Source organism: Ovis canadensis, chromosome 1 (genome assembly GCF_042477335.2).
Source record: "Ovis canadensis isolate MfBH-ARS-UI-01 breed Bighorn chromosome 1, ARS-UI_OviCan_v2, whole genome shotgun sequence".
Classification (NCBI taxonomy): Eukaryota; Metazoa; Chordata; class Mammalia; order Artiodactyla; family Bovidae; genus Ovis; species Ovis canadensis.
The window spans coordinates 165,444,147-165,464,917 of record NC_091245.1 but is presented as its reverse complement, the minus strand read 5'-3'; the positions used below and the strand labels follow the sequence as shown (position 1 = coordinate 165,464,917).

The 20,771-nt window shown below is 38.9% G+C and overlaps 1 protein-coding gene across 1 annotated transcript in view; it reads right to left on the bottom strand.

Moving 5' to 3' along the window:
* The window catches only part of CRYBG3 (crystallin beta-gamma domain containing 3), a 125,064-nt gene that overhangs the window by 14,330 nt on the left and 89,963 nt on the right, over positions 1–20,771 (bottom strand). Inside the window, exons 16-17 of the mRNA XM_069550663.1 lie at positions 18,859–18,971; positions 14,038–14,164 (exon numbers count right to left, since the gene is read on the bottom strand). Of these exons, the coding sequence (XP_069406764.1) occupies positions 14,038–14,164; positions 18,859–18,971 (240 nt within the window). The remainder of the gene's footprint in view (positions 1–14,037; positions 14,165–18,858; positions 18,972–20,771) is intronic.

The window sequence follows — 20,771 nt, the reverse complement described above, 5'->3', positions numbered from 1 at the left end:
AACTTATCTGGCAACAAATGAGTGAAGAAAATAGAGTGTTAAGTATGAGGACATAGAAAGAATCTTCTAGAACAAAGAAAAAGAGCCTGACCTAAAAACAGGAGGGGGGTGTGGAAGGTCAGGATTGGTGAAGGGGTGCCCAGAAAAACTACCACAGTGATAAAAGGGCCCAAGTAAGACAAACAGATGAATGAGAGAGTGAGAAAAACATGTGAGTGTGGCTGGGGGCATGGTCGACCCTTGAACGATGAGGGCTGGATCTGCATGGGTCCACTTATACAAGGATTATTTGCAATAAATATGTACTACATGATCTGAGGTTGGTTGAATCCTTGGATGTGGAAACACAGAGATGGAGGGCCAACGGTTAAGTCATATGCCAACTTTCAACTGTGTGGACAGTCAGCACCCTTAACCCCTGTATTGTCATTATCATTCAAACTGCATCAAATTCACTCTCCAGTTCAAAGGCAATCTAGGAATTCTATACCTAGAAATTTGCCTTAAGATAACAGTGCGATGATGCCAAGAGCAGACTCACTGGAAAAGACCCTGATGCTGGCAAGACTGGAGGCAAAAGGAGAAGGGGACAACAGAGGAAGAGATGCTTTGATAGAATCACTGACTCTGGACATGAATCTGAGCAAACTCTGGGAGATAGTGAAGGACAGGGGACCCTGGCCTGCTGCTGTCCATGAGGCTGCAAAGAGTCAGACACAACTTAGCAACTGAACAACAACAACAAACAGTGGAAAATTTGATGGAGGAGATCTCAAAAATTATTTAAAAAATGATGAAGCAGGAAGATTGGGAAAATAATTGCAGAAAATGACAGAGGAGGGTATTTGTATCTATCAGTTTACTTAACTCAGTAAGGATCCTCTAAGAGACCCAATACATAAATGGGTGAGGAATACAAACCAACAGCATCAGCCAAGGATGAAACATGACTAACCAACATGGACAAATGTCCCTCTTTTTCATTAATAACTGCAGGATGTCATCATGTGGTCCCATTTATCAAAGTTTTCCTTTGAGAACATCTATTGTTTCTGAGTTTAAAGTCATGCTCTCTTTAGAGGTCTGATATATATTTACTCTCTCTTTGTGTTGTGTGTTAAGTCGCTTCGGTTGTGTCCGACTCTTTGCGACCCTATGGACTATAACACACAAGGCTCCTCTGTCCATGGAATTCTCCATGCAAAAGTACTGGAGTGGGTTGCCACTCTCTCCTCCAGTGGATCTTCCCAACCCAGGGATCGAACCCACGTCACTTATGTCTCCTGCACTGGTAGGTGGGTTCTTTACCACCAGTGCCACCTGGGAAGCCCAAGTCCAACTTGCTCTTTAAACTATTTTTATTTATATTGGTCTTAATTTATACATACACAGTCGATCTTTGAACAATATATGTTTGAATTGTGCAGATTCACTTGTATGTGGATTTTTTTTTCAGTAAATATTTTCATTTTACAGTTCTTTACATTAACTCAAGTGTAGGGGAAAGTTTGTGTTCATTAGAGGTCACGATGTATGGAATTGGAAGAAGTGGGTCTGAGTCCTGATTCTACCCAGAGTGTTTCATCTTCCTGCCCTTGGATAGAACATTTATCAAGTCCTTTGTTTTGAGGTAGAAACAGTCAAACACAGATTTTTCCACTGCTTACAGGGGGTAGGGTTGGGGAGGTGGGCATCTCTAACCCCCTGCATTTGTTCAAGGGTCAACTGTACTTAAATTTATAAATGTACTTAAAGGTTAGGGAGATTAGGAAGGCAATCATTCAGAAGTAGAAAGCACTGAAAGAAATAGAAAGAACTATTTAAAAGTCTTATTTTTCTGATACATTTTCCAAACTTGAAAATAGGAAGAATATATATATATATATATATATATATATATATATATATATATACTACTAATAGTCTTTAAAACTGATGGTGACAGAGCAATCTGACCTTTCCAAAGAAACCACCAGAATTTAACTACAATTTGATCTCTACAAATCTCTTGGCCTCAGTCCATGCTAACTCAGAAGACAGCCAACCATTTGGGGCCAAACACTCTTCTTAGGTGTCAGCAGGAACAGAACAGGGCATTCCTGCTGGGTCAAGTCTAAGTCATGCAATGAGGCTACAGTTTCTAAAAGGAAGAAGGTGGATAAGAAAGAAAAAGAGTATTAAAACTGCATTAAAAAAAAACCATCAGTCTATCAACTAAATACTTTAAATGATAACAGTAGTAATAATTAGCATGTGTGTGACAGCATGTGCTGGGCATCGAACACACATACAGACACACACACACACATGAACTACAGATAAATGTTTGTAAATGATGGATGGAGAGGTGTATATATATATTTTCTAATTTTTTTTTAACCTAGTTTATTTGGCAACAAAATCTGACCTGAATAAGCAGAAGACTATTTATAATATTTATCCAATTGTGTAGCTATGATTATATTTTGTTACAGAAATAGAAATGTGTTTAATTATGGGGCACTGCCCAGAATATTTCTGGGGATACATGCTATCTATGAACCAATGAATCATATTATTGTTTAAAATGTGAAAAATTCCAAATTCCAAAATACATTTATGTTAGGAACTGCAAAATCATATTCACTCCTTTAATCCATGCAACTTTCCTTTGACATGGGTACGATTATTATCTGTGCTTTGCAGATGAAGAATTAAGGCACAGGTCACACATAGGAAGTAAAAGAACTAGAAACTAGACAGAATGGCTTCAGAGGCTGTGTTCTTAACCCCTTCACTACAGTTCTAAAATGTTCTAAGTAATTTCATCATGTAGATTATTTTTGATTGGTAGGTGTGATACTATCTGAAGCAGATGACTTCATCTTGCTCAGCTGGGCAATATTTATGACCCCCCCATTCTTACCTATCACAGCAATTTAACAGGTGTGTCCACCACTTAGGACATTCCTGATGGTCCAGTGGTTAAGACTCTACCTGAAAATCCAGGGGATGCGGGTTCAATCCCTGGTCAGGAGACTAAGATCTCATACTCCAGGGAGCAACTAAGTCCGCACACCCCATCTATTGAGCCCTTGGGCTCCAGAGCTCGTGCACCACCACTAGGGAGCCCATGTGCCACAACTACTGAAGCCTGTGAGCTCTGGAACCGACGCACCTTGACCACTGAGCCCACGTCACAGCTAGAGTCCATGTGCCACAGCGAAAGATCCCGCACGATGCAAGGAAGAGCTCATGTGCCATGACTCATGGTAGCCAAATACATACATAAATAGCAAATAAATAAATATGAAGCTTGGAGACCCTGTGTGCAAGTACTCTGCCGGAAGGATTACATTTACATCAGCACAACTTCTATATATGTTGGATAAAATGTTTAAATCTAACTAAGCTTTGGTATTTTTCAAAACTATACAGACTTGAATATGAGCTCAAACAAATGGGGATGAAATAATTTCCCTAGTCATCAACTGCAGAAGTTTTCAAGATGGTAAAGAGAAGATATGTACCTTATATATATATTTTCATTCACTTTTTATCCATATAGAAAGTCTTTGAGGTAGAATAAAGTCTGTCAAATGGTCTTTTCCTAACTTTAAAGACAAAGCAAATGTTAAATTGTATTGGCTAGCTCACTGTCAATATGGAGCCAAGGCTGTAATCTTTCACTCCAGAGAGTATATAAACTGTAACTTGAAAGCACATAGTTAAAAGATTTTTTGAAATGAGCATATATGGGGGTTAGAAGTATGGTCTGTGTAATTACACAGAATATCTCTAGTTAGAGCCTGTGTAAGACTATGGGGGGATGGGGCACACGTAGGAGAAGGGGAAAATAGAGAAAGAGAGAGAAAGAGATCTCTGACAAAAACATAACAAAAGGGAATGTCCTGTTCAAAGATCACATTTACTGGACAAAGAGGTCATCCTGGGAGTGAGAATGTGGAACTTGGCCTATTTTGTTCATCATTCCCATTTTTTATTAGAGGCTGATACATGGCAGCTACTCAAAAAAATCTTGTGAGAAAATCTGACTTAGTGTCTTAAAGACTAAATAAAAGTGCCTTATTCCAATTTTTTAAAAAAAGAAAAGAAAATTACTTGGACATGTTAATACTGAAAACAAAGCACCTGATAAAATCTTGTCTTAATTCTCATTGTTTAGAAGGAAGAAGACATTATTCAATTTAGAAAACATTTCTGAACTACTGTTGCATGCCAGATAATTTGCCAGGTGCCTGGTATACTTCAATAAGCTCAGTCTCTGAGCTGGGAGGAAGCTCTTGAGCTCTGATCTCTAGCAGGAAGTGTCCAGAACTTCCTTTCATGGGCTACAAAGCCCTTCACATTCTCATCTCCAGAGGTCTCTGCAGCCTCTTCTGCCAGAATCACAGTTAATATCATCTCTACTGCGTTTTGGCATCTCACATCCTTATCTGCCTTAACCAGATCTTCACTCTTACAGGTATCTTCAGTTGCCAAGTCCAGTGGAATTCTTCTGTCCCATCACCTGTCTCTCCCTATCGATTATCTTCCCCTCTCTGACATTTCCACCTTTCACTTTATCCTGGCTCTTTTCCTTTGAACAATAAACATGCTTAGTTATGTACATAACAAACAAACAAACAAAAAAAACCAAAAACAAAAAACCCATAGAGACTCGTACACTGGCACTGTAGGGCTGAGTTTCAAATCACGGCTTGTATGGGAAAGGTGTTGATATTACCTCAGGATTATGCTAACTGGCTAGACTCTAAATGTAACATGTTATTTTATTTTAAAAGTATCTACCCGACAACATCACTTCACCCTGGTCTTTGCCAAATGAACCATGTCTGAAACACTAAGAACTCAAGGACAGTAAGCATAATGCACCGTGCTGTACGTAGTGTGTATGGCATGTGTGTGACTGTGCGTATCATGTGCACCTCAAATGCCATTCCAGTCCAGAGAAACACCCAACAGTGTGCAAAGGGCATTTTCATCATCTGCAGTAGTGAAAAATTAATAGAGGGCTCCTAAGTCTCTAATTAGACTCTAATCCAAAATCTAAATTTGGGCTATGTAAAACAAATCGTACAAATACCTCAGTGTATCAAATTTTGATGTTGCACAGCAAATATTAATTCTCATCTATGAGCTATTATAGTACTACTGAGTGCTTTCACGTGCTAAAGCCTTCACGTGCACTAGCTCCTTTAATCCTCATTTTATTAGATAAGAAATTTGAGGCTCAGGGTGGTCAGAAACATGCCCAGGGCCACTCAGCTAACAAGCAATGGTCTGTCAGACTCCCAAACCAAACTCTTCTCCAGTGGACTATAATCCACCTCATCAAAGCCTCTTTCATTTGGCTTAGAAAATCAGTTTCATCACAAGCCTACCTTTCTAACTGGTCTTCTTCCTTAAAAAAAAAAAAAAAAAATTTCAAAAAGAATAAATAAAATTTAGATGACCATGTATCTAGCACCCAGAAATAATACATTTTACTATACTTATATCAAACTGTATAAACAAGAAAAACATAACATGCAGAGATGAATTTTAATCTCCCTGCTCCCTAGAGGTAACCACTGTGCTGAAGCTGTCAATCTTTCTAGCGCTTATACATCCTTTATTGTTAAATTTTATATAAATGCATCTTACTGTAATATTCATAGTAACATATGAACCTCACCTATTATGTTGTATTTCCTTAAATGCTTTGCCTTAGTTTGTTTCATCCATCAATGCTGCAACAAACATCCTTATTTTTCCCTCATCCCAATCGATTCTTCTTCCAGTAGTTTTATGTAAATAACACCACTTCTCTGCCACTGACTAAATTCTGCTGTTGTCAGATCTTCCAATATTTGTATCTGAAGCAAGGTAATAAATGCTACCTAATTACTGTTTTAATTTGCATTTACTTGCTCAATAGTGAAGTTTAATATGCATTTTACATCCTAAGCCATGTTTCTCATACCTATGAACTGCCTACTCATATTCTGTGCTGATTTTTTAAATAAGGTTGCCTTTATTTTTCCAAGTATTTTTAAAGAGTCCTTTTTATATCCTATACATTAAACCTTTGGAGCTTATAATATATTCTCCTAGTCTGTGGCTTGCTGTAGTAAGTCTTAAGAATTGTCTTCCCATGCTGTGCTAAGTCACTTTAGTCGTGTCTGACTGTGCAACCCTATGGACTGTAGCTTGCCAGGCTCCTCTGTCCATGGGATTCTCCAGGCAAGAATACTGGAGTGGATTACCATTCCCTTATCCAGGGGATCTTCCTGGTCCAGGAATAGAACCAGCATGTCTTACATCTAACCTGCATTGGCAGGTAGGTTCTTTACCATCAGTGCCACCTGGGAAGCCCAAATTGTCCCCCCACCTCCATGCAAAAAAACTTCTACACCCTAATCCCTGGGACCAGTGAATATGTTATCTGATGCAGCAAAAAGGGACTTTGCAGGTGTGATGAACAGTTAAGAATCTAGAGGTGGGGATATGTGTCTGGATTATCCAGATAGGCCTAATATAATCAGATGGGTCCTTAGAAGAAGGCAGGCGGGTCAGAGACAGGATAGACAGCAGAGGGTGAAGTAACGCACTCTGAAGATGAAAGAGGGCCAAGGAATGTGGGGACCTCTAGAAGCTGGAAATGTAACGAAATAGTATCTACCTTAGTGTCTCCAGAAGGAAAGCAATCATATTGGACCCCTAATTTTACCCCAGAAAGGCCCATTTTAGATTTCTGACCTACAAAACTGTTAGATCATTTCTGCTGCTTTAAGCCACTAAATCTGTGGGAACTTGTTACAGCAGCAACAGGAAACTGATACACTGGCCTTTTACACCTCCTATTATTGACTTGTACATTTTGCATTTAAATCTATCTTGCTCCAATATCATCAGCATAGTCTCCTGTATTTTCTATTTTTTTTCTTCCAATGTTATTGAGCTATAATTGACACAGAGCACTGTATTGCTTCCCTGGTGGCTCAGACTGTAAAGAATACGCCTGCAATGTGGTAGACCTGGGTTCATTCCCTGGGGTGGGAAGATCCCTGGAGGAAGGGATGGCAACCAACCCACTCCAGTATTCTGGCCTGGAGAATCCCAATTGCCAGAGGAGCCTGGCAGGCTACAGTCCATGGGGTCGCAAAGAGTTGGACGCGACCAAGCACAGCACAGCACTGTATAGTTTTAAGGTGTACAGCAAAATGATTTGACCTTCATACACTGTGAAACGATTACCACAGTAAGTTTAGTGAATACTCATCATGTCATATAGATACAAAACAGGAAATAAAAATGTTCTTCCTCGTGATGAGAACTGTTAGGATTTACTTCCTTAACAACTTTCATGTATAACATAGAGCACTGTTTATTATATTTATCATATTATGCATTACATTGTTAGTATTTATCTATCTTAGAACTAGAAGCTTGTATCTTTTGGCTCAGTTCAGCTCAGCTCAGTCACTCTAGTCATGTCCGACTCTTTGCAACCCCATGGACCGCAGCACACCAGGCCTCCCTGTCCATCACCAACTCCCAGAGTTTACCCAAACTCATGTCCATTGAGTTGGTGATGCCATCCAACCATCTCATCCTCTGTCATCCCCTTCTCCTCCTGCCCTCAATCTTTCCCAGCATCAGTGTCTTTTCAAATGAGTCAGCTCTTCACATCAGGTGAATACCTTCATATCAAGGTATTGGAGTTTCAGATTCAGCATCAGTCCTTCCAATGAACACCCAGGACTGATCTCCTTTAGGATGGACTGGTTGGATCTCCTTGCAGTCCAAGGGACTCTCAAGAGTCTTCTCCAACACCACAGTTCAAAACCATCAGTTCTTCAGCACTCAGATTTCTTTATAGTCCAACTCACATCCATACATGACCACAGGGAAAACCATAGCCGTGACTAAACAGACCTTTGTTGACAAAGTAATGTCTCTGCTTTTTAATATGCTGTCTATGTTGGTCATAACTTTCCTCCCAAGGAGTAAGCATCTTTTAATTTCATGGTGGCAATCACCATCTGCAGTGATTTTGGAGTCCCCAAAAATAAAGTCAGCCACTGTTTCCCCATCTATTCGCCATGAAGTGATGGGACTGGATGCCATGATCTTCGTCTTCTGAATGTTGAACTTTAAGCCAACTTTTTCACTCTCCTCTTTCACTTTCGTCAAGAGGTCTTTAGTTCTTCTTCACTGTCTGCCATAAGGGTAGTGTCATCTGCATATCTGAGATTATTGATATTCCTCCCAGCAATCTTAATTCCACTTTGTGCCTCTTCCCTCCATCCAATTACTCCTCCCCTTTCCTCTGGTAGGGGCTTCTGAAGTGGCTTAGTAGCAAAGAATCCTCCTGCCAATGCAGGGGACACAGGAGACCTGGGTTCAATCCCTGGATCAGGAAGATCCCTAGAGGAGGAAATGGCAACCCACTCCAGTATTCTTGCCTGGAAAATCCCACGGACAGAGAAGCCTGGCAGGCTACAGTCCATAGAGTCACAAAGAGCTGGACATGACTGAGCAGCTGAGCGCACACACACACACACACACACACACACACACACACTCCTCTGGTAACCACAAATCTGATCTCTTTTTCTATGAGCTTGTTTGTTTTTGAAGTATAATTGATCGACAACACTATGTTAGTTCCTGGTGCACAATATAGTGATTCAATATTTCTATACATTTCAGAACTATCACCATATGGTCAAGTTGTCAACTGTCACCATACAAAGATACTACCGAATTGCTGACTATATTCCCTGCATTGTACATTTCATTCAGGTTTTTTTGTTCACATTTAGGTTGCCATTAATCCATCTGGAACTTATGTTTGGTGTTTGGAATAAAATAAGAGTCAAACTGTATTTTTTTCCATATAAAGGGCCAACTGTCTTTCATAATAGCCCCATTGAAATGCTATTTCTGTCACCTACCAAATTCCATTATTCATGCAAGTCAGTTTCTATGCTTTCCTATTTCACTCTTTAATTGGCCACTCCTTGCACCTATACTATCTTAACTATTACTCATGAATAATGTGATATATATATATATATATATATTTGGTAGGACAAATAAATGATCCTGCCTATTGTTCTTAAAATTAATCTTGGCTATTTTGAACCCCTATCTTTTCCAAATTAGTTTTAGAATAAGTTGTCATGTTTTACCTTCACCCTCCTCCTCGCAAAAGACCAAAAATTCTGTAAGTATTTTGCCCAAAATTTTACTAATTTGGGGAAGACCAAAATATTTACAGTATTAAGTATTTTCATCTAAAAAATCTCTCTCCATCTTTTATGTCCTTCGAGAAAGTTTTTACCATTTTCCTCATAAAGGATTTGCTTGCATTCTGTTAGACTTATTCCCAAGTATCCTATATTTTAATTGCTATTTATCTTGTATCCAACTACTTTTAAAGAATTCATATTAACCCTAATAGCTTATCTGTGGATAGTCTTGACAATTTTGTTTCTTCCTATATATCTTTTTTGGTTTTAATCTTATGAAAGTGTCTAAGATTACAAAATGATATTGAATCAAAGTGGTGATAGTAGAGACCACTGTCTTGCTCCTAAATTTAAAAGGAAATGCTTTAGGTTTCTCACATGGAAGTATGATGTTTACTGTAGGCTTCTGTTGGCCTTCATTTTCAAAATGGACACAGTTGTTACTGCTATTAATTATATATGAGTTCATCTGAAAATTTTATAGTAACCAGACTCTTTCACACTTGACAAAGTCATTGCTTCCTTTAATCTGTGGCTGGATTTACAGTCTTCTTCTATTTATAGCTGTACCCCTTATTCATTACCCTCACACAGAATGAATTACTGCCTCACCAATTCTTATTCTACCTTTTAAGATCGTTTATGTCATCACAGTCATAAATTTCATTTAAACTTTTTCTACAACCTCGTGTTGCAATGTTTCGTTTGCTTTGCTTGTTTGTGGCTGCCAGGATTGGCTTATACTTCAAAGGAGGCCAACTTCCATGCCAGGCCACCATGAGAAGACTGCTGCTCCCATGGAAACAAAACAAGAGCAGGTTACCTCACACACTACTAGACCAATAATTAAAACAGTTTACTTAAGTTCCCCATCCACCTCTTAGCTCCTCATCAACTGTTTTGGGGACTGTTACATGGCATTGTTTTTGCTATTGTGTATCCTCAGTCATGTCCGACTCTTTGTGACCCCAGGGACTGTAGCCTGCCAGGCTCCCCTGTCCGTGGAATTTTCCAGGCAAGAATACTGGAGTGGGTTGCCATTTCCTACTCTGGGTCATCTTCCCAACCCAGTCATATGGCATAACCTTATTGAAAACTAACATACCATCTTATTCCCTCAGACCATGTGAATCCTAAGGCTGGACACAATGTTTTTCATGTCCAGTTAGAAATATGCCCTGGGTATTTATTCTGTTGAACTGGAGGCTGTCAAAGATTTAAAAAATACCTGTTCTAACAGTTTCTTTACAGGTGAGTTAACTGAGGTCAAAATAAGTGATTTGTACAAGGTCACACTAGTGAAAAGCAGAACTTGATGCTCACAGCTTTCACTGTAAAATGAATGAAAATTATGCATTCATGGGCCTCTAGAAGGTAACATATGTCTGCACAGATAGAATTCACCCCAGAGCAAACTGTCAATTGTAAGACATACTGATCTTATATGAAGTATTAGGATTCTTCAATATCATACTATTATGACACTTGAGCACTAAGTCACAGCATGTCTGGGAATGCCAACTACAAGCAGCACCCTCATAAAACTCTGCAGTTTTAACTAATAAAAGCAAAATCAAATCATGAGCTCATATATATGTATTGGACTGCAAAGAGATCAAATCAGTCAATCCTAAAGTCAACTCAACTGGATGTAACACTTCCCAAAATGAATCCAGAATCACACTGATTGTGGCATAGGCAGCAATATTAACCAATATATACAAAAAGGCATATCAATACCTAAGTAGAAACATAGCACGGAGAGAGGGGCTGTGAACGTAATCAGAAAAGCAGGATAGATAAAGTGCATCTAAAATTTTCCAAAGGAAGGATACACAGAGTCTGGAGAATGCAAACAACTAGGAGAGGAGTCTCTTCTGTGGGTCATGTTAGCTAGCTCAGGTAAACTACTCATTAAAGACATTTACCTCATTTTACCCAAATCTTCTGATGACTAATTCCATTTCCTGGGTTCTTCCAAAAAAGCAGAAAATTGCTCAGGGCAGAATTCCCAAGTATTTCAATCATTAGAATCTACCTAAAGCTGTGACCAACCTAGACAGCATATTAAAAAGCAGAGACATTGCTTTGCCAACAAAAGTCCATCAAGTCAAAGCTATGGTTTTTCCAGTAGTCTATGGATGTTAGAATTGGACTATAAAGAAAGCTGAGTGCCAAAGAATTAATGGTTTTGAACTGTGGTGCTGGAGAAGGTTCTTGAGAGTCCCTTCGACAGCAAGGAGATCAAATCAGTCAATCCTAAAGGAAATCAGTCCTGAATATGCACTGGAAGGACTGATGCTGAAGCTGAAGCTCTACTACTTTAGCCACCTGACGCAAAGAGCCAACTCATTAGAAAAGACCCTAATGCTAGGAAAAACTGAAGGCAGGAGGAGAAGGGAACGACAGAGGACGAGATGGTGGACTGCATCACTGACTCAATGGACATGAGTTTGAGCAAGCTCTGGAGGAGGGTGAAAGACAGGGAAGACCGACGTGCTGCAGTCCATGGGGTCACAAAGAGTTGGACACGACTGAGTGACTGAACAACAACTACAAATCACCAGGTTGGCCTTTTGGTTTACCTGTCAGTCTCCTAGGTCTGATCAACTTAGGGTTTCAGGACTACCAGGGTGAAGCATGGTTGATATCACCAAGGAAATGTTACCTGTTGAGGCTGACTCCTGGTCAATTTGCAGGTCTTTGCTGGAATGCCCAACCTCACATTTCGCTACTAAACATACTGCCTAAACATGTCTTGAACAAAGCCCTTTCAGGACTTCCCGGGTGGTCCAGTGGTTAGAAACGTGCCTGCCAATGCAGGGGACAAGGGTTTGACCCCTGTCTGGGAAGATTCCACACGTCGAGGGGCAGCTAAGCTCATTGACCACAACTGTTGAGCCAGTGCTCCAGAGCCCACACGAGCCACAGCTACAGAAACCTGCATGCCCTCGAACCTGTGCCCCACAGCAAGACAAGCTGCTGCAGTGAGAAGCCTGAGCATGGCACCTGGAGACTCGCCTCTGCTTATCTCAACTAGAGAAAGCTGCGCAGCAATGGAGACCCAAAAGCCAAAAATTAATCCACTGAAAAATACAGTACACACAATGATTCAAAAATGCAGACAAAAAAAAAAAAAGACTTTTCAAAGATTCAAAACATATCTGGTAAAGGCATTAAGAAAGGTTAATGTTCTCTTTACATGAACTGAATATACTCTTGAATCAGTTCTTGGAGTGAAGCGGCTATAGCTCACAAGTCCTCTCCAAGGGGCACCTTCACCAACACTGCTGTATCCCGCAGGACCAAACCAAGGACATGCAACAGCACATTTCAATTTACACAGAAACATTCTCTATGTTTTTGCTCCTAATTTTTTCATTTTTGACTTCATGAATGTGGAAATGAGAATTAAGAAATGTGACTCCTCAAAGAAAAATAGTAATTCCATTCATTTGAAGCATCTGAGCATCTGTCTGCTAGTTTGATGACTAAAATATGCTAATAAAGTTCCTTTCCCAGTAAATGCAGACTACTTTCCAAAGCTTTTTTTAGCCTTATCAATACTTAGACTCACCAAAACACATTCTTCTTTTTTTTTTTTTAAACCAATTCTCCTGCAATAAACAAGAAGCATCAGTAGCCACTTAAGTCTTTCTGAGTCGGTGTCTAAGGGCCACCGAGAGAGATCGGGACTCTATTTTTATTCCTGTACCTCTGCCAAGACTCTATTCTTAGCCTGATACCACAAATATTCTCTCCAGGAATGCCCTGTGAAAGAAGATGATGCTGTTGAGGCTAGGATCAGGATCCTGAGTAGGATCATCATTCCTGGAGTTAGCTCTGATTAAAGGTCTGAGTCACTACCATCACCATGGAGGGTTTCTAGTTATCACTGCATGAATCTTAGCTTTGACCAAATGCTCTCAGGGAATCAGCTGGACCAGATCTTCACCACTTCCTCTGCAAAGACAGCAGCACTAACCAGGAACACAGAATGAATGTCCCAAAGTAGTCATCCTGCTTTTCTAACACTTAAAATTCTGAGTAAATATGACAGAAAGGAGAAACCACTTATTCTATAAACGTAGCCCTCCAAGGTGGCCCAGGTAATTTTGCACACACTAGACAGGAAAGCCCTAGTTCCCCAAAACAAGGTTTGAAATCAATACCAATGGAGGTCCATGCCTTAAAAGTAACACTGTAAACCTAAGTAGCCAACAAGCTGTCATGTGACTTATCTAGCAGAATGATGAAATGATCAGGTTATTAGCTTTAAAAGTTATAACCATGATACTAATAGCTAATACTTATTGAGTGCTTACCAAATGGTAGGCTTTTTATAAGCACCATCACATTTAATATCCTAGTGACCATATAAAATATTGGGTTGGCCAAAAAGTTTGTTACGGTTTTTCCCATAGCATCCTTCAGAAAAACCCAAACAAACATTTTGGCCAACTTGATACTATTATCTTTTATAGATGAGGAAACAAAGTAACCTTGTCAATGTCACCCAGAGTGGTTAAAGTAGTCATTTAATCTTAAGGCTATATTAGCCAGCTTTCTAAGTTTTGCATTCTACTCAAAAAAAAAAAAAAAAAAAAAAAAGGAAGAAAAGTACCAAACTTACATTAGTTGGATTTCATGAGTAAATCTCATCTTATTATCTACAAGCAAGTTACTTAAATTTTTATATTTTTCCCTTGCAGCATGTCTTCCAACTTCACATTCTCATTCATAGTAATTAAAAGGACCAGAAAACATCTTATAAATATGCATTCAGCAAAGTACTTACGTAGTCAATGGGCTTCAGGGATTTGACTCTAGATGTTGGGCAGCCGCAGGAAGTAAGGTCAGCATAGAGGCCTTCTTCTAACACACACTGATTAGTGGAAACACCCTCTTGGTAATACAGGAGCCAGCTGAAAAAACAAGCAGGGAAACTTTGAGTGAAACTGTATCAGCTGGCAGCTGGACTCATTATCAATGCAGAGGGAAACAGGCTAGGAGGAGGATATAAAAGTCCTGGTGCTGATCAGCAGCAAATATTCCGAGTCGATTAAAAAAAAAAAAGCTACCACTATCACTTATTGACTGCTTAAGACGTGCCATACTGGGTACTCCACATGTGTTCTTTTACTGTGTACTCACTCATTAATTTATGAGGGAGAAACATGTCCTTACTTTACAGACAACACAACTAAGGATTAAAAAAGTTAGGTGATTTGCCCAAGATTCCCCTAACTATTAAATGACAGCTGAGAATTGATGTTAAGATATGTGCTGTAAGCTAACCATTAACTTAATTTGGTGCTTTCAAGTATAAAAACCTGGGATTAAATTACAGTAGTTATTAAGTGCTTCAACAGATTAGAAGTTCTTTTTGAGAGAATAAAAAATTTTACCCTTATTTAATAATGAGCTTGCTTTCAGTCTAGGCTGAGTTAGAAGCTAGACTCCTAAAATCACACGCAATATTTAAAACCTGTCATCTACACAGCTGATGGCTAGCAGAGATTTTTAAAAGGAAATGAATCCTTTAGAATCTTCCACAGCAAATTCTCTTCAGTAGGGCACTCATCAAAATTTTCATTAAAACATGGCATTTTGGCAAGAAGGAGCCCAAGGGAGAAATTATATTGACTGTTACTACTTTAGCTTTGGTGAGTTTCACTTCTAGCCCTATATTTTAAGATCGCCAGAACTGTAGTATAGCTAAACAAGGTGAACGTCAGATATCCACACTCTGTGCTCCATAACACAATTTACTGCCATGTCTCCTGTGTGATAAGCATTTTATTTTTTAAGATTTTTTTTTTATGTGGTCCACTTTTTAAAATTATTGACTTTGGTACAATATTGCTTCTGTTTCACGTTTTGGTTTTTTGGCAGTGAGATATGTGGGATCTTAGCTTCCTGACCAGGGATCAAACCCACATCCCTGTATTAGGAGGTGAAGACTTAACCACTGGAATGCAAGGGAGGTCTCTATAATTAGCATTTTATAGCCAATATTTATGACAAAATTTCAATGTGTTGGGCATGCAGCTAAGCCCTTACATGCTTTATTTAGTTCTTATAAATAGAATCCTTTGAGGTAGGTACTGTTATTATCCCAGTTACAGAGGAGGATTCTGTGGACAGAGGAGCTTGGTGGGCTACAATCCATGGGGTCACAAAGAGTTGGACACCACAGAGTGACTAACACACAGAGGAGGAAACTGAGGTTCAGAGAAATGGTCTCATTTGTTTAAGATTACATAGCTAGGAAGTGGTGACCTGGGCTCAAATCCAGATCTCTAAAGCATTTGCAATCATAAGCAATCACCATAGTTCCTGTATCCTCTTATTAAAACTTGTTTAATAAATCACACATAAATATAAATAAAATATATAAGTAAAATGTACATTTTGTATGTAGACAGCTCTCCATATCTACTGGTTTCCTACCTACAGATACGAAGGCCTGACTATACTAAGCTACTTTACATAAGGCACTTGAGCATCCATGGATTTTTGTATATGTGGGGGTTTCTGAAACCAATTCCTCACAGATACCAAGGGACAAATGTATACATAAATTATACATATATATATATACACACACACTATATATATATTATATATATATATATAATATATATTTGTTTGTAAGTAAATAACATTTCTAACATGAAGCAATACTCATGACGAATCTATCCTAGACTTCAGTGTCAGGAAAATATATTTGCCTCAAAGGGGGAAAAAAAGAATCCAAAACTTCAGTGCTTTATCACAAAATTCAAACTTACCTTGCAAAATACTTTCATTTATCTTAGAAACTCAGAATCGACTACTAGGAACAAAATTATTTCAGGCCCTTGGTATATAGATTTCTCACTGAAGAACTGCAGCTAATCTATTCAACTGTGTCCTACTTGATGTGTTTTCATATTGTAAAAACTTTCACATCCTCTTGGAAATAAGTATAAACACAGTAACATCCAAGGAAGTTCAAAGTAGTGAGAATCACTGGAAATCAGAATGGGAAAAAGACTAACTTAGGGTTAGTTGAGAAGGTTAACAGAGAGAATGAAGATGGACTGAACCTTAAAAATATATATGCAGGTAAGTACTAAGCAAGGTTCACAAACTTACACACCTACAGGAGGCCAGGTAGGTAAATATAAATGAGCAGTGTACCAGGTGAAAAAGAAAAAAAACCTGCCAATATATCCTATGGTACACTGGGGAGCACATACGCCTCTACTCGATGCCAGTTATTAATAATTATCAACAAAAGTGAATGTTCCCTCATTTTCCAAATCTTCTGATTTTTTTAGCAGAAGGTGAAAAATAGTTTCTTCTGGAAAATATCCTAAATCTTAGTAATGATATGAAAAAACTCTTTAAACATAGCATGTAGGCCAACCAAGTAACATCCACTGACAAGATCCACTTGAACCCTACACATTTTTGTTAGGTAGGAAGTTAGCAAAGTATGAGCAAAGACGGATGGGCCTAGCCAACTGATCTCTAAACAGTATCCCAGACACTCCAGCAGAGTTCACAGACATGCTAGGAAATAACCAGAGAGATTTTCCCAACTCTGGCACATGTGTCCAGGGCACACAGTGGATACAAACTAATCACAGGGGCTTCCCCAAGTATCCTCAGGCAGCCAGGAGCCCATTAAGGGTTCATAAATATTCTACACATATATACAACTGACTATAACAGATTGAATAATGGGAAGACATACACACAGAGCCTGCTGTTATATAAGTTGCAACTGTCAATTGGCCCTAAGTGTTTGCTCATTTGCATTCCCTTTCATTGATTGGTGGTGGGTACAAGCCCTCTTTTGCACAGGGCACAACCAAAAGGAGAAGACGGAACTATACAAAGGCAGAAGCCAAGAAGAATCAGGAGATGACTCCTTTGGTGTGGGCCTGTTTCCACGTCTTGGGAATGTCTGTCTAATAAAAGATCTGTCTGCTTGAGCTGAACTGAGCTGCAATTTGTCTGCTGTTTTAAACCCTTTAGTCCCTTGTTCCAAATTTTTGTTGCAGCCAGACAAGAACCAAGGGAGAGAAATAAACTGACTTGACACTTTGATGCAGAGCTGTAAACTACAGCATGTGGGCCAAATCCATTCCACTGCCAGTTTTCCAATAGCTCACAAGCTTAGACTGGCTTCCGCATTTTTAAATGGTTTTAACAAAAAATTAAAGATTTTATGACATGTGAATAATATATACAATTCAAAGCTCAACATCCATGAACAGAGTTTCACTGGAACACATCCTACTTGTTTATGTATTGCTGGTGCCTGTTTCTGTGCTACAGTGCTGAGTAGCTGGGACAGAGCCTCTATGGCCCAGAAGGCTAAAAATATCTACTACCTAGTCCTCTGCAGAAAAAGCTTGCTGACCCTTGGTACAGAGGCATAAGGAAGAAAACACACAGCTGAGTAAATGCCTAGAGACAGCAGGAAAGGGGGCCAGTATGTGGATAGAATGGAGCTTGTATACAGAAAGTGACACTTTCTTTTTTTTTTTTGGATGGTAAATCCTGGAAAGGTTCAGATCAATCCTGATCTCGATCTGACTGGTATCAGAGAATGACTGTGGGATTTAAAGAAGAGGAATAAAAATATTAACCTGGACTTTGGGACAAATAAATGGGCTTTGATTGGTTTGTGGTAAACACTGGAAATAAGACAACACTAGAGTGTGTCTCAGTAGGAGACTGAAATTCCTCAAATGGTAAACAGGACTCTTGTCTCTACCAGTTCAAGAGAAAAGGAGGAGAACTGATGAGTCCAAGATATTCTGAAGGAAGAAGGGACTTTGATGAGTTATTAGGTAGATGTCTGATAGAGATGCTACTGTAAAGACATACACACTTCAAAATGGCTAAAATGGTAAATTTCATGTTATATATAGTGTACCACAATAAAAAAATGATACATAGAGAATATATGTTAGAATATAAATTGAGAATCACATATAGTCTCATACACATGTAAGAAAGGTCCGGTGTGCTACCACAGTTGGAAGGACATAGAATTAAAACAACAACAACAAAAACACAGCCAAAGCAATCCCTGACATGTGATATGTGACCTTGGGAAACTAACTCTGAATCAGGGATTTTCAACTGTGAAATGGGGACAACGGATACTTTAAATACAAAGTTTTTTTTTTTTTTTTTAATTTAGGAGTAATATGTCTTATCTGGACAAAAATGCTTTTTATAGCTTTCTATTATACTACTCAGTAAACACACAATATAAATATGCAAAATAGTTAGGGAATAATCTAAGATAACAATGAGGAAAAACAATTCAGCAAAATAGTCTCAGAGTTGGCTAATTAGCATTCTCTTTCACAATGGCTCATAACACAAGCTGGGCAAAGTTCGCATAGGCTAATTAGCAATTGACTTATAAAAATTCAGCAAAATACTAGACTCATGTTTTATTTATTAACAAGGAATCCATGTGAAGGAAGATTAAAATGATTAAAATTTTTTCTTTCACTGAGTACTCAAAAGAGAAAGTCAGATTTGTATAAATTTAAAAGAAATTCACTTATTTAAACAGCAGCAGAGATCAGCTGATAGGCATACTTACCAACCCCGAAGGACTTTAAAAGAACATGGCATGAATGATGAAGTCAAGTCCAAAATTTCTTTTGTGAAATCGATACATTCACCTTGGAACCCTGGTTTACTGAAAGCTTTGAGCTACAAAAGCAACACAACAAACAGAGAACAGCTGTTTGATATCATCACAGAAGCAAATGAAAACATTTTAGTCTTATGTACTTATAAAAATTCAGCAAAATACTAGACTCATGTTTTATTTATTAACAAGGAATCCGTGTGAAGGAAGACATTCTGTTTAAACTCATTTTTTTTTTCTTATGTGTTTGTCAGAAATGTCACAATTTATTTATCATTTCAAACCACCAGATTCTGGGCACAGAGGCCCAGAAAACAAATCTACCTGTAGAAGTAAATCAGAATCCCTCCTCTGCTAAATTTGGTCCCTGTCCATTTCATCAAGTGATCATTATCCTGTGTTGAGAAAACGTGTAAAAAAAAGAAGCAATTTAGTGCTAAACACGAAGGCAGTTTGGATTGGTATGAGGGGTGGCTACAGCTTTTCTCTCCCCAAGCCTTCTTGATTCACAGTTAATAAAAGGAAGAAGGAGAAAGCACGAGCGCGTGACCATAAATGAGCATGAGGATGCCTGTGAGGCCCCAGGAGCAGATGGCAGAGAAGATAATAATGATGGGATTAGTGCAAGATTTATAGTGAAAAAGAAAGATGGTTGTGCCATGTATTTCAGCTTACAGGCCTCAGTCTACTGACAGAATACCTTAAACGCACAGCTTACAGCCTTATATAACTATTAACTACATTTCTGCTTTAGTTCTTTATGTCAAGGAAAATTCATGAAATCTCAACTATAATTCCCTTTAGACCAGAGATATAATAATGCGCAACGCCAGTGGCCTCGGATCTCTAATAGGTAAGAAAAAATTAATGAGGCCTATAAATATTTTATAATACACTGGAGCCTTGAAATAACACGGCCCACAGATCCACCCGGCACTGACAGGCCTGTGTTGTAGCTGAGAATGCATCGTAATAAGCAGCTGCAGCACCACCCTCTTTCCTGCCACTGCTTCATCCAGAACAAGGCTTCATTGAGCAGCGGATGTTCGCCTCCTTCATCTTCCCAAGGGTCCTCTTAGAGACGGATGGTCTCTGAACCCTGAGGAACTGTTTCTTGGCTATCTCATTCTGCTCTGACCTTGCCTGGTCTGATATCAAAGCCAAGTCCAAGCCAGAAAGCTGAGAACCCACTCCCCCTTATACAATATGATTTCCTAACATGAAACGAGCCTATATTTGGAGTGTTAAAACACCAAGGGACTCCCAGCGTTATGGAGGCATGATCTGTCAAGTTCCTACCATGGGCCTTTGGTAGGAAAAGGCAAAAACAAGTCCAAGACAATACAGACCTTTGGAATGCTTCCCTGTATATGCACAATTCTACATGTCCAGGCAAACTGCCCTGGATTCCTTGATAAGGATTTCAGTTGGTGGTTTTTCAGAAGATGCTTTTTAACTTAAAGGTTTGTAGAACGTGAAGCTAAAAGGTAAATCATGTTTAACTCCTCAAAATGTGGAGTGATTTCTCCTACAGGCAAATATTATCTTTATTCACAATAAGAATCAGAAAAGGCACGTGAGAATAGGGATCACGGCTGTCTGATTCACTGCATGTATTCCCAGTTTGTTGAATTAATTATATTCCTATTGCTGAGGTTAAGATTTATACTTAAATGTTTTACCATGAAGCCATAAAATGTCAAATCCTGGACAACTGATGATGCACGTTAATCATATTTCAGGTAGTCTATGTTATAACTGCTTCTACTTCTTAGTCTTCACACCCAGAAGCATTAAAATTTTCACTGTCTCCATCTCTCTCACACACAGAGTCTGTCATAAAGTATTGTTTTGATTCAAAT